The sequence below is a fragment of the Loxodonta africana genome, chromosome 13 (assembly GCF_030014295.1).
Source record: "Loxodonta africana isolate mLoxAfr1 chromosome 13, mLoxAfr1.hap2, whole genome shotgun sequence".
Lineage (NCBI taxonomy): Eukaryota > Metazoa > Chordata > Mammalia > Proboscidea > Elephantidae > Loxodonta > Loxodonta africana.
This window is the reverse complement of record NC_087354.1, coordinates 31,138,604-31,152,871: the sequence shown is the minus strand read 5'-3', so window position 1 is coordinate 31,152,871 and position 14,268 is coordinate 31,138,604. Positions and strand designations below refer to the sequence as shown.

Here is a 14,268-nt window from a genome sequence, read left to right as displayed (position 1 = left end):
CCGGCCGGCTCGGGGCGGGAGGCGGCGAGAGCCCGGCTGGGGCGGGAGGCGGCGGGAGGCCGGGCCAGTCACGCCGAGGGCGGCGCCGGGCGCGCGGGGGCGGGCCTCGGCGCGCTCCCTGCCGCTCGCTGGCTCCGGGGCCGCGGCGGCTCCTCTGCCGGGTCGCGCCGGGGGACGGCTTCGGGCGGCGGCTTTGGCGGCCTGGGGGCCGACGCGCGGGCGGGACGCCGACCCCACGCCTGCCGCCTACCGCGTCCGCCAGCGCCGGGCCCGCGCCATGGCCGCCTCGCCGGGCTCGGGCGGCGCCAACCCGCGGAAGTTCAGTGAGAAGATCGCGCTGCACACCCAGCGGCAGGCCGAGGAGACGCGGGCCTTCGAGCAGCTCATGACCGATCTCACCCTGTCGCGGGTGAGGGCCCGGCCGGCGCGGGGCGGGCGGGCGGGGGCGGGGCGGGGCGGCCGGGAGGCGGCGGGGCCGAGGCGATGGCGGGGCCGCGCCCGGGAACCGGCGCCCGAGAGCGGGGCCGGCGTGGCCGCGGCCTCGGCGCGTCTCTGCGCTCCGCCTCCCGCTGCCGTTTGCGGGTCGGCGATGCGGGGAGCTGGGCGGGGGCCGAGCCGGGAAGGCGGGCGGCGGTGTGAGGGAGGCCTGGAGGGGAGGATGACCGGGTGCCCCGAGAGGAAATCACCAGCAGCTCGGAGGCCAAACAGCTGCGCGTCGGCAGGGGCAGCGCCGCTCCTCATGGCTGCGAACACCCACCCCCAGCGACTGGCCTGGGCGGCGTGGAGGCCGCGGGGGCGCGAGGGGCCCCCGCTCCGTCGGGAGAGCTCAGCTCGCGTCCCCGGCGGGGCTCGGGGTCTCGGTACCATGACGTGGTTGAGTAGGAGGCTTCCCTACTTCTCGCTCCTCGAGGTGCTTTATCAGGTCCAGCCTACTTCGCTCACTCCCGAACATTTAAGGAGAACTGAGGCGATGCTCAGCGTTGCCGGGGACTGTGGAGGGTCCCGCAGGAACGAGCAAGGCGCGAGCTCGGAGGAGACACGCGCTGAGCGAGGTTAGGTAACAGTTAAGTAGTGGAGGATGGAGCGCCAGCAGGAGTGTCCGCGCAGGCTTGCGGAGAAGGGGGGTCAGCGTGAGCCGGGCAGGCCTTGAATATCGTGAAGGCAGACCTTGAAGGACCATCAGGCGGATGGGGGAGGCTATGCAGACACTGGGGGCGGGGAGGGGGTGCGCTGGAGGGCTGGCTTGAAGGAGAGCTGGGAGCAAAGTTGCAAACTCTTGGTCCTGGGCTCACTGAGCTGCAGACGTATTATTTTGGCCAGGACAGTGTTTGGGAAAATTTTTTGAATCTGTTGCCAGAAATTTTAAATTGGGAGATTTCCACATAAAGTCTTAATTTCCTTATTTGTCTGTTTGTTTAAAATTGGGAGACTGGGTAACAATCTTGAATTCGTAAGACACCATCCGTTGGAGCTGGGTGGTGGTTTCCGCTCAAATGGACCATGAGCTTCCTAGTTTACTGCAGTCCACACCACTCCCTGTCACCCCCCACCCTGAGGTTAGGCGTCAGTTGCCATTTATCACATTCATGATGGTATTTTATTTTAGTGACGTTAAGGAAAAAGAATAAGGGAAAAGGAAATATTCCTTGAAGTTACATTTCTATTAAAACTGAGAGAAAGTATGTAGAGAAGGCTGAGGAATTTCAAGAAAATTTTTTTCTCATGCCCTGACCAGCTTCACTCCTTTATTTCCTGCTTGGAGTCCACAGGCATTGATACTTGTGATCTTCGTTAGATTGAGGGACGAGCGTGACAAGCCCAGAGCACATTGAAGAGAATGACCGGGTGAAAGCTGAGAATTAATTCTAGGGCCTGCGCTGTCATGTGCTGTTTAAATACATACATCGTACAAATAATGCACTATGCATATCTGTTTACCTAGAGTTGTCACCCAACTCATAAATCTCTCTTAAGACATCCTGACAAGTGAGACCATTAGTAATGTAGACTCTTTTAATGGCAAATTTTTTGTTACAGATACTCAAGGCTCACATAAGTTGATGTTACCCAGATATGTTCAAACATAAACGCATGGTGTTCTTTGCTTATAGCTGTGATACAACCATAAACCAAAACATGCACAAAGTAAATACAAGCAAAATTACAAATGCAGTAAATTCAAATTAACAACATTAATTTAATGTGGTAGATGCAATGGTGCTGAATTGAATTGAGGCTCTCATTGTGAATACGGTGCTAACTTAACTGTTGTAGCACAGGTTCTCTTGAATTTAGCAAGACTTTCACCATGTGAAAATTGAATTTGGCTACTTTTCTCTTGATCCTATCACTACAAAATTATGATGTCACTTTGCCCTTCACCTGGTATAGGGCATTATTTAGATGTTAGGCCTGCCAGTGTTCTTTTCCTCTCAGCCAGGTGCAAGTAAAATAATATTATTTGGCTCCACTGTGTTCATAAACACAAACATAGGTGGTAACATTGAATTTGTTTTGAAATATTTGCTTAGTTAAAATTTTATCGTAATGAAACCACAAAGTTGAAACACTTCTCAGAGAGAACTCTTAGATCCCCAAGCATATGTCTGAATTTCCAAGGGTCCAATGATCCCAGTTAGAGAAGAAGTCATCTTGTTCGTTATTGGTAACTGGATGGCAGCTGCATTGCCTTCCCATTGCAGACTGGCTAATTGATGGGACACATATCACTAAGCAATCCTTGCACTCTTCCCCTCTGAACCTGTGTTGGACTCAAGTCCTTCTCTACGTACTCACAGCCAGTCCTTCAGATTTGGAGTTAAATATTTGTGTAGTGGGTGGAGTGAATTAGATTATGGAGAGTTTTTATGGAGGGTTCAGCCTTATCAAGAAGCAGTGAGAAATTTTTGAGAAGGGAGTACTAGGAGGATTAGCTCAGTGGTGGTGCCTGGGGTAGTAAGGAGAGGGAAGGAAGTAGAGGCAGGTATGCCTGGGAAGAGGTTATATTCACTTCGTAGTATTTGGGTGGCCACTATGTAGCTAATGGTGTATTTGTAGGGGTTGGGGGTAAAGACATGGTGCCTTTCTTCAAGGATCTTAATTTACTCACCAAAATTTATTGAGTCCCTACGGTAGAGGATCAGTGAAAAGAGGAAGACCCTCAATGAGATGGATTGACACGGTGGCTGCAACAGTGGGCTCAAGCATAACAACGATTGTGAGGATGGCACAGGACCAGGCAGTGTTTCATTCTGTTGTGATAGGGTCGCTATGAGTCGGAATCAACTTGACAGCACCCAACAACAACAATGGTGTATGCTAGAGTTGGGATGGACGTTGGGTATACAGTAGTGAGCAAACAAGACATATTTTTCTCATGGGTTTTGGGATTTAATGGGGAAGACATTCACTTAACAAGTAGGAGGACGCTATTTTGATGAACGTTACAGAAGGGGAAGTAGATGGCTCTCTAGGAGTCTGTGGTAGGGAGTCTTCACTTCTTCAGGCACCTAAAGGATGAGTGGGACTGGGGAGGTTATTTGATGGTACATGTTTGCATGTTGAGGGAAGGAGAATGTTTCAGGCACAGAGAACAGAGTTCAGCAAGGGGACAAGGAAGGTGATTTGAGATGAAGCTGGAGAGGTTCACAGTGGTCACATTGTGGAGACAAGACTTGGGACTTGATCCTAAGGACAATGGAAAGTCATTGTAGGGTTGAACCAGGAGAGGTTTGCATTTTAAAAGATTCTTCTTCCACATTGGTCGCTAGGATAGAGGAGGAGCAGCAGAGAAACAGTTCTGAGGCTGTGATAGTAACCTAGGAAAGGTGATGATGGCACTGACTAGCATGGTAGCAATGAGGAGGCAGAGAGGTAAACAAATTGGTCATTAGGAGATAGAAAGGACCAGATTTGTGAATGCATGAAAGGGATGGCTCGAGGATGACCTCCAGCTTTTAGGCTAAAGCCACTTCAGGAATATCCTCAATCAAGGGAGGGAACACTGGCAGGAGGAGCAGGGTTTGTCAGTGAGGCGATGTTGAGATGCCTGTGAGGCATTTAATTAAAGATGGTCCAGCAGCAGTTGTTTATATGGTCTTGGAGCTCTGGAGGGAAGGCTGGGCTAGTGATATGAATTTGAGAATCTTTGTTGTATACCCATCAGAGAAGATTCAGCTGCCTAGGAAGAATTTATAGAACAGATATTGGCCCTCTGAAATGTTTTCTTTGGGCCCAAAATGTGTTTTAAAAACACTGAGGGCTGAATGAATATTTGAATTTAACATTGAAATCTAGACTTTCATTTCTTTTGAGAAGTGAGATCACCTGGCAGCAGTGACCCCACATTTCTGCATGGCAGCAATTGCCTGGAGGTAAGTAGTTAGTGACTGGTCCCATTAGATAGGGCATGTATGTACTCTTCAATATGCCACAATCCCCACCATCCCCCCTCCCTGTGGTCTTCACAGTGAGTCCACCTCATTTCACTTGTCTTCCCTACTTGGCACCTGTAGGCATTTGAGTTTATTACCACTGTTATAGAATGAAAAGTGAAGAGGGCCTAGGATAAGCCCAGGTTGCTCCATCAATTAAAGGGGAAGTAGAGGAGGAGAAGCCAACAAAGAGGACTGAAGAATAATCAGAAAGTTAGGAGAAAAGCCCAGAGAGTTATTGTGAAGAGGAGGGAATATTGACCAGCTGAATCTGGTGCTGCTGGCTTGGTCTAGCATAAGACCATGTCCTTTTGTCTAGTCACGTGGAGGGAATCAGTAACCATAGTGAAGTAGTTGCATTCAGAAGGTGCTGGGTAGAAGGTAGGTTGCAAAGCATTGAGGAGTGAATGGGAGGAAATGGAGCAAGTTTCTGGAAACTTGTTCAAGAAGTTCAGCTATGAAGGACAACTTGTGGAATTGAGAAATCATGGGATAAACTTTTCACAGCAGCCTGGAGCATTAATTTGTCTTGAATATTTGGAAAGAACCACTATTTCCATATTGAAACAAACAAGCAATAGATACGTTATGGAGTAGTAAGGCCTTTGACAAAGGAATAGAGAGAGAAGATGAGAAAGATTAGGTTGGGGCTAAGTATTGAGGGCTGTCTCTTCACCAGGCACTGTGCAAAGCCCTTTGTATGCATTATCTCCTGTAGTCCTCTCAGTCACCCCCTGAGGTATCTAGTGTGTTCGTAATTTTGAAGGAATGGCTGGTAAGTGGCAGAGCTGGGGCTTGAATCTGGCTGTTAACATTAAGTGTCTATATACTCAATCACTTTTTATTTTCCGTATGGATATCCAATAGTACCAGTAACATTTGTGAAAAGACTTTCCTTTTCCTATTGTATTGCTGTTGCACCTTTGTCAAAAATCGAGTGACCGTATATGTGTGTGTCTATTTTTGGACTCTTTCTTCTGTCCTATTAATCTATATGTCTCTCTTTTTGCCAATACTGTCTTGATTACTCAGGCTTCATGGTAAGTCACCAAATCAGGTAACATTTAAGTCCAACTTTGCTCTTTTTTTTAAAATTGCTTTGCCTATTCTGGGTCATTTGCCCATATATATGAGTTTTAGGACTATCTTGTCAATTTTTATTTTAAAAGCCTGCTGGGATTTTGATTGGGGTTGTGTTGAATCTTGAGAGACTTTTTTATAAAAAGGAATTAGTGATACAAGGCATAAACAGAATACAAGACATTACCAAAAATGATGAAGAGAAACCCAATAACTGGGAGCTCCTAAAAATCAAACATCTATGCTCATCTAAAGACTTCATCAAAAGAGTAAAAAGACCACCTACAGACTGGGAAAGAATTTTCAGCTATGACATCTCCGACCAGCGCCTGATCTCTAAAATCTACATGGTTCTGTCAAAACTCAACCACAAAAAGACAAACAACCCAATCAAGAAGTGGGCAAAGGATATGAACACACATTTCACTAAAGAAGATATTCAGGCAGCCAACAGATACGTGAGAAAATGCTCTCGATCATTAGCCATTAGAGAAATGCAAATTAAAACTACGATGAGATTCCATCTCACACCAACAAGGCTGGCATTAATCCAAAAAACACAAAATAATAAATGTTGGAGAGGCTGCGGAGAGATTGGAACTCTTATACACTGCTGGTGGGAATGTAAAATGGTACAACCACTTTTGGAAATCTATCTGGCGTTATCTTAAACAGTTAGAACTACCATACAACCCAGAAATCCCACTCCTCGGAATATACCCTAGAGATACAAGAGCCTTCACACAAACAGATATATGCACACCCATGTTTACTGCAGCTCTGTTTACAATAGCAAAAAGTTGGAAGCAACCAAGGTGTCCATCAACGGATGAATGGGTAAATAAATTGTGGTATATTCACACAATGGAATACTACGCATCGATAAAGAACAGTGACGAATCTGTGAAACATTTCATAACATGGAGGAACCTGGAAGGCATTATGCTGAGCGAAATGAGTCAGAGGCAAAAGGACAAATATTGTATAAGACCACTATTATAAGATCTTGAGAAATAGTAAAAACTGAGAAGAACACATACTTTTGTGGTTACGAAACGGGGAGGGAGGGAGGGAGGGAGGGAGAGGGTTTTTTATTGATTAATCAGTAGATAAGAACTGCTTTGGGTGAAGGGAAAGACAACACTCAATACATGGAAGGTCAGCTCAGTTGGACTGGACCAAAAGCAAAGAAGTTTCCGGGATAAAATGAATGCTTCAAAGGTCAGCGGAGCAGGGGCGGGGGTCTGGGGAACATGGTTTGAGGGGACTTCTAAGTCAATGGGCAAAATAATTCTATTATGAAAACATTCTGCATCCCACTTTGAAATGTGGCGTCTGGGGTCTTAAATGCTAACAAGCGGCCATCTAAGATGCATCAATTGGTCTCAACCCACCTGGATCAAAGGAAAGTGAAGAACACCAAGGTCACACAACAACTAAGAGCCCAAGAGACAGAAAGGGCCACATGAACCAGAGACCTACATCATCCTGAGACCAGAAGAACTAGTTGGTGCCCGGCCACAATCGATGACTGCCCTGACAGGGAGCACAACAGAGAACTCCTGAGGGAACAGGAGATCAGTGGGATGCAGACCCCAAATTCTCATAAAAAGACCATACTTAATGGTCTGACTGAGACTAGAGGAATCCCGGCGGCCATGCTCCCCAGACCTTCTGTCGGCACAGGACGGGAACCATCCCCGAAGACAACTCGTCAGACATGAAAGGGACTGGTCATCGGGTGGGAGAGAGATGCTGATGAAGAGTGAGCTAATTATATCAGGTGGACACTTGAGAGTGTGTTGGCAGCTCTCGTCTGGAGGGGGCATGGGAGGATAGAGAGAGAGGGAAGCTGGCAAAATTGTCACGAAAGGAGAGACTGAAAGGGCTGACTCAATAGGGGAAGAGCAGATGGGAGTATGGAGTAAGATGTATGTAAACTTATATGTGACAGAGTGATTGGATTTGTAAACGTTCACTTGAAGCTTAATACAAGTTAATAATAATAAAAAAAAGGAATTAGTGAGACTTGGCTCTCATTGCATGTGAGCATTGAAGGAAATTCCACTAAAGTGTGTGACCATAGGCCAAAGGTTGCTAACTGAAATTACAGGGTCAAGCAGGTAAAAAAAATGAGTTGGGGGGCCAGGAGTGAGATGATAAATGGTAGCTGATTCTGAGCAGTAGTCGGGGAGTGATAGGATATGGTGAGGACTTGGGTAAACAGAAGAGCCTAAGCCCTGCCCTGTCTAAGGAGGTGTAGCCACTTCTCAGCCCTATCCATTGTTGCCATGCAAGAATATGGGTTCAATGTTGCTTGATCTTTAAATCAAGAGAAGTTGGGAATCCAAATTTTATGCAGTCTCTCAGTTTGAAAATTAGAATTTAAAACATCAAGTGATTTAACATCATGCGGGTCAGACAGAATACTCTAGGTTAAATGTGGCCTGTGGGCTGCCAGTTTGTGACCTCTTCTTTTGGCTAATCAGTCTTTGGTGTTCATTTTTATCAACTCTAAACTTGCAGGTGTTGAAGGCAGTCTCTAAGGTGCTGTCTAGCAAATCATTCCGAATTTCAAAAGAGGAAAAGATGAAAATAACCCAAGGTTTTAAAAAGTAACTGAGAATCTCAACAATAATATTTTGAGAAATTTTCAAGTCCTTTACATTTTGTACACCACTGTCATGTCTGTTATCTCTTTTAATCCTTACATCGTCTTTGTGAAGTGGACATCAGAATACTTTGCTCAACCACATAGGAGCCCCAGGTTGCAAAGCCAGGTCTTCTGATTCCAAATCCAGTGCTCTTTTTATGACAGCACAATTAGTCTCTGAAAGCTCTGGTAGAAAGGACTTTGGGAGGGAAAGCAGATATGGAGGACTGTGAGGACTTTCAACTCTGTTGAAGGCAGGTCTCTAGCTAGATTTAGAATTTAGCTTGGTTGACATATCAAGGCTTATGGGTAAGAGCTTGTGAGATTTTTCTGAAGGCAGGAAGTTTGGCACACGTTCATCTTAGTAAGCTAGTGCCTGGTGCAGTACTTGACACAGAGTTAAAAGTTTTTGTGTAAGTGAATAAATGGGTGGATTGATAGGAAAAGGAATAAAAGGTTTTAGATCAAGGTGGCCAATAATTTTGTTTAGAGAATTTCAGAGATAAAGAATCAAATGCTTCTGTGAATTGCTTTTAGAATGTTAAGATGGAAAACTGGAGACTATTTTTGTAACTCAGCTCATGAATGGAAAAAGCTCACCATGCCCGCCTTCTCATATTTGACTCTCAGATCTGGGTTTTGATTAATACATTATAACCATATCCCAGTGCAGTATGTTTGAGAAATCAAACACCATGGGTATAAGAAAGTTAAAGCAGTCAAAAGATTTTTTATTTCTTTAAAACTTCCAGATACAAGTCTTTATCTTTTGGAGATGCATATATTGAAATATGAAATATCATGTCTGGGATTTCACTGAGCAGACTGTATGGGATAGTGGAGGGGGTTAAAAGGTAAAATAAGATTGAGCATACATTGGTAATTGTTGAAGGTGAATGATGGGTAGGTGGGATTTTATTATGCTAGTCTCTCTTTTGTACATATTTAAAATTTTTCAGAATAAAAAGTAAATATAGAACAAAATCAGAGTTTCACAGGCTCAACAGTGCTATTGGCCAACCAAAGTTCACTTTCTCTGAGCCTGTAATAGTGTAATCACTGAGGGAGAATCAGCAAAGGAAAAGAGCACGGCAGAGTTGGAGTATGAGCTCTGAGCCTGACAGCCGTGGCTCAGGCTCCAGCTATGATCTTGGACAAGACACTGAACTTCCTTGAGTCTGAGTCTCCAGGTCTGTAGAAGCAGAATACCGTAGTCTCCCTTGCATGGTTGTGGAGAGGGTTAGGGATAAAGTATGCAAAGCATCTTAGAACAGCACCTGGCCCATGCCAGAGGCTCAAATCTGGTCATTTTTTGTATTATTAGACAATGATAGTTGGAGAGTAATAAAAGGACACCAGTGTGCCTCAGGGCACCCGTCGAGAGCTTCCTTCTTCCCTGTGTGAATTATAAGTGCCAAGGGTTATATAACCACAAACCAATTTATTATTTTAGAAATAACTCTTAAAGATCAGATCAGACCACTTTGAGGTTTACAAGAACTGTAACTATTTTACTGCCTTTTAAAAATGAAGCAAGGAAGAAATTGCAGAAGAAAGGCATATTAAAACAGTGGAATGGATTTTATACCTGTTAATCTGGCCTCCTTTCTTACCCCAATTAATGATAATATTTGGTATTAGTGAGTTTTTGGTGAAACTTTTCTGATATATAAATCGATAAACCTTTAGGAAAGTGTTCTGGCAGTGTATACCGAGAGCCATCCAAAGGCCATATCCAGTGACTTAGTAATCACTCTTTGGAGTGTGTTCTAAGCAAATAATTTAGAGGAAGAAATGTAGCCATTAGAAATGATTGTGTAACAACATGGAAAAGACTTGTGATGTAAGCATGCAAGATTGTATCTATGTTATGATCACAACAATACAGTTGTTATACAGAAATGTAAATGGAGAAAGGAACAGAGTAAATGTGTTAGGGTTATAGGTAGTAGCTTAGTTTTTCTTTAAGCAATTCTTTTATTGCTGTTAAAGATGTGTCTGCTTGCCTACACATCCACAGTGAAAAGCTTGCAAGTGTACCTTGCTGTCATCACATGGGACATTTGGAACACGGGTAAATTCTTTCCAAAAATAGAGTTGTCAAAACCCAGAAAGCACCGGAAACCTGAAGATTGTGATCATTTAAGTAGAAAAGAAATTGAAACCAAGGCTTTCATTCTTGAACCATTTTCAGCACAAAATACTATACTTTGATGCTTCCTTCAGATCTCTGGTGACATCTCTTAACATTTTTGAAATGGCTTTGCTTCCAGGTTCAATTTCAGAAGCTTCAGCAACTGCGCCTTACCCAGTACCACGGAGGATCCTTGCCAAATGTGAACCAGCTGCGTAGCAGTGCATCAGAGTTTCAGGTACCCCCAGATAATCACTTTCTTCAAGCTGAACGGCATGTACAAAGATAGGCATGCATAAAACCCAGATAGCAAAAAGAAATTGACTTTTATAGATTAGATCTCAGATTAATTGGCTGTCAATATTTGCTTTCATAGTTTCTGTGACATAAGATAATGTTATTTTCAGAAATGATCTAAGGAAGCACTGCCCAGTAGAAATATAATGTGAGCCACTGATGTAATTAAAAGTTTTCTAGTAGCCACTTTAAACAAAGTAAAAAGCAACAGGTGGAATTAATTTTAATAATGCACTTTATTTAACCCAATATATATCTAAAATATTATTATTTCAACATGAAATGAATACAAAAAATTAATGAGCTATTTCATTACCCCCCCCCCTTTTTTTTTGGTAGTAAGTCTTTGAAATCCAGTGTGTATTTTATACTTAAAGCACATCTCAATTTGGACCTGCCACGTTTCAAGCAGTCAGTAGCCTCGTGTGGCTAGTGGCCACCGTATTGGACAGCTCAGGCCTAAGGTGTACAGAACTGGTTTTTGGTGGCATTCAGGTTAGTAGAGTGCCAGAGGTGCTTGAATTGTTCATATCAGCGAAAACCCTTGCTCAAAGCAGTGTGGAACTGGTGTCTCAGATAATGGTATATGGTATAATTGTTATGATCTGAATTAGACCTTCTCAGGGAGCCTAGTCTCTGAAAAATTAGGAGCTTGTCATAGGAGCTTGTCATTCTAATTTAAGATTTAGTGTTAAAGTCGAGATAGAAACTTGAAGTATAACATGACTCATTTGAATGCTTCTCCATTTTAAAAGTACTGTCGTCTTTTTTTTGTAGCGAAAACTGGGTTCATTTGTTTGATGATGTCAAACAAAGCAAGAGTATTATTTAAATTGGAGAGTGCCATTTGAGAGTGCTCATAAAAAAAAAAGCTTAAATATAATGGTGATTAGAAAAAGTACAGTATCAACCTGTTCGTACCCTATTACACTGCAATGTTGTCTTTAATGTAAAGACATAGGAATGGCACCATGATACTGTCTATATTAAAGGCCTGTCTTTATAAGCTATCTAACACTTTGGCCGTTTGGATCATTTGTTATCCAAATAAAGAAGATCTCTGTTTTATGCTTCAGAAAATAGAGTGGTGTCAAGGTTTGCTGTGTTTGAAATCCTGATTTTGTCGCACTTTGCTGTCTGTCATCTTTAGAGGAATACAGAGTTTATTATGATGCCCCTCCCATTTCCTGTTGCCAGATTGTGGTAAAGCTTCCCTCTTGGCAAGTAAATGTGATAGTTTGTTTCTTTTTAATGTGATAGTTTATTGACTAAAGTCTGTCATTGGGGAATGGGATAAGATGACAATCCTTACCCTTCCCAGGATTTTTTTTTTTTGGGGGGGGAGGACAATATATATATATGTTTTTAATAATAGTTTTTACTTTGGAACAATCATAAACTTACAGAAAAGTTGAAAGTACAGTACAAATAGCTTTTATTTCCTTTAGAATAAATTGCTGGCCTGATGTCCTATTTTTTTTTCTGGATGTCCTATTACCCCAAACTATTTTGCTGTGTACTTCCTGTGGAAACCCTGGTGGTATGGTGATTTAAGTGCTACCGTTGCTAACCAAAAGGTTGGCAGTTTGAATCCACCAGGGGCTCTTTGGAAGCTCTATGGGACAGTTCTACTCTGCCCTATGGGGTCGCTATGAGTCGGAATTAACTCGATGGCAATGGGTTTGGGTTTTTTTTTTTTTTTTGGTGTTCTTCCTATAAGCAAAGGCACTGTCCTATATAACCAAGATACAGCCATCAAGATCAGGAAATTAACAGTGATACATTATCACCATCCAGTCTTCAGACCCCATTTAGTTTTACCAAGTGTCCCAAAATTGCCCTGTATAGCAAAAGGATCCAGTTCAGAATCACATTTATTTAGTTGTCATTCTCTTAAGCCTCCTTCAGTCTAGAACAGTCTTTTTCAGTCTTTTTAAAACATCAAAAAGTATTTTTTACTTTCACAACCTTGCTAGTTTTGAAGATTACCAGTTATTTTGTAGACAAGCTCAGTAGGGGCTCACCTGATGTGTCGTAGTGATTAGACTCAGATTATACATCTTTGGCAGGAATAGGACAGAAGCCATGCTGTCACTGTATCCTATTATATGCGTGATTTTGATTTCTCCTGTTATTGATGATGTTCACTTTGGTCACTCAGTTAAGATGGTGTCTGCCAGGCTTCTCCACTCTGAAGTTACTCTTTTCCCCTTTATAACGACTAAGTATTTTATGAGGAGGTACTTTAATTTGGTTCTTCATCACGCTTCAATTTATGCATTTATTCATTTATTTCTGCATGTATGGTTTTATGGTTTCCCATTTCATTCAGCGACTTATAATCCGTAACCATCAATTATTATTTTGTTGCTCACATTGTCCCTGATTAGGCAAGCAGGAGCCTCTTCCCAGGATTCTTAACAAACTGAAGAAAAAAAAGAGAAGCCCAAAAGCACAGGTTATTTTTTTAAGTGAATTTTATTGAGGTGTAATTTACATACAGTACAATTCACCTTTTTTTAGATATACAGATCTGTGGACTAAAATCACCACCACAGTCAAGATATCAAACAGCTCTGTCACCTCAAAAGCTTTCCTATTCCCTCTGTAATCAGTCTCCAGCCTCTGGAAGCCACTAATCTGAGTTTTGCCTTCTCCAGAGTGTCCTGTCAGTGGGATCATATAGTATGTAGTCTTTTGGGTCCTGCTTTCATTCAGCATCATGCATTTGAGACTCAGCCATGTTGTTGCATGTCTTGGCCTCCTAGGACCACCATTACAAAGCACCAAAAACTAGGCGGCTTAAAACAACAGAAATTTGTTCTCTCACAGTTCTGGAGGCTGGAAGTCCAAAGTCCAGGTGTCAGCAGAGCCATGCTCCCTCTGAAAGCTCTGGGGAAGAATCCTTCCTTGCCTCCTCCTAGCTTCTAGTGGTTGCCAGCAATTCTTGGCATTCCTTGGCTGCATCACTCCAGTCTTTCCCTCCCTTGTCATGTTGCCTTCTTCCCTGCGTGTCTGTGTGTCTAAAACTCCCTCCCTGTTCTCTCATAAAGACACCAGTTGTTAGATTTAGGGCCTACCCTAACACTGTGACCTCACCTTAACTTGATTACATCTGCAAAGACCCTGTTTCCAAATAAGGTCACATTCACAGGTGCCTAGGGTTGGGATCTGAACATATCTTTTTGGGGAACACAATTCAACCCACAACGTTGCAAATATCAGTAGCTCATTCTTTTTTGTTGCTGAGTAGCATTTCATTGTATTATATGCTAAAATTTATTTATCCGTTCATCAACTGATGGACATTTGGGTTGTTTCCAGTTTTTGGCAGTTATGAATAAAGCCATTAAAAACACTCGTATGCAGCTTTTATGTAAACACCTAGAAGCAGAATTGCTGAATCATGTAATAAGTATATGTTTAACTTTATAGGAAACCGCCAAATTGTTTTCCAATGTGGCTGTACTATTTCACATTCCTGGCAACAAGGTACAAGAGTTCAAGTGGTTCTGCATTCTCACTACCACTTGGTATTTCAGTTGTAAAAATTTCGATCATTCTAGTGCGGGTGTAGTGGTATCTCACTGTAGTTTTAATTTGCATTTTCCTAATGACTAACAATGTTCAACATCTCTTCTTATGTTTATTTGCTAACATTGTATCTTCTT

General features: G+C 43.0%; 1 protein-coding gene across 5 annotated transcripts in view; it reads left to right on the top strand.

The window, feature by feature from the left end:
- Nucleotides 1-245: 245 nt before the first annotated feature.
- The window catches only part of CRTC3 (CREB regulated transcription coactivator 3), a 103,378-nt gene continuing 89,355 nt past the window's right edge, over nucleotides 246-14,268 (top strand). For 3 of the 5 annotated variants that reach the window (XM_064267166.1, XM_064267165.1, XM_064267168.1), the window contains exons 1-2: nucleotides 246-409; nucleotides 10,440-10,538. In XM_064267166.1, coding sequence (XP_064123236.1) covers nucleotides 278-409; nucleotides 10,440-10,538 — 231 coding nt within the window. In that variant the 5' untranslated portion in view covers nucleotides 246-277. The remainder of the gene's footprint in view (nucleotides 410-10,439; nucleotides 10,539-14,268) is intronic. The other 2 variants (XM_064267167.1, XM_064267164.1) reach the window with 1 other exon arrangement.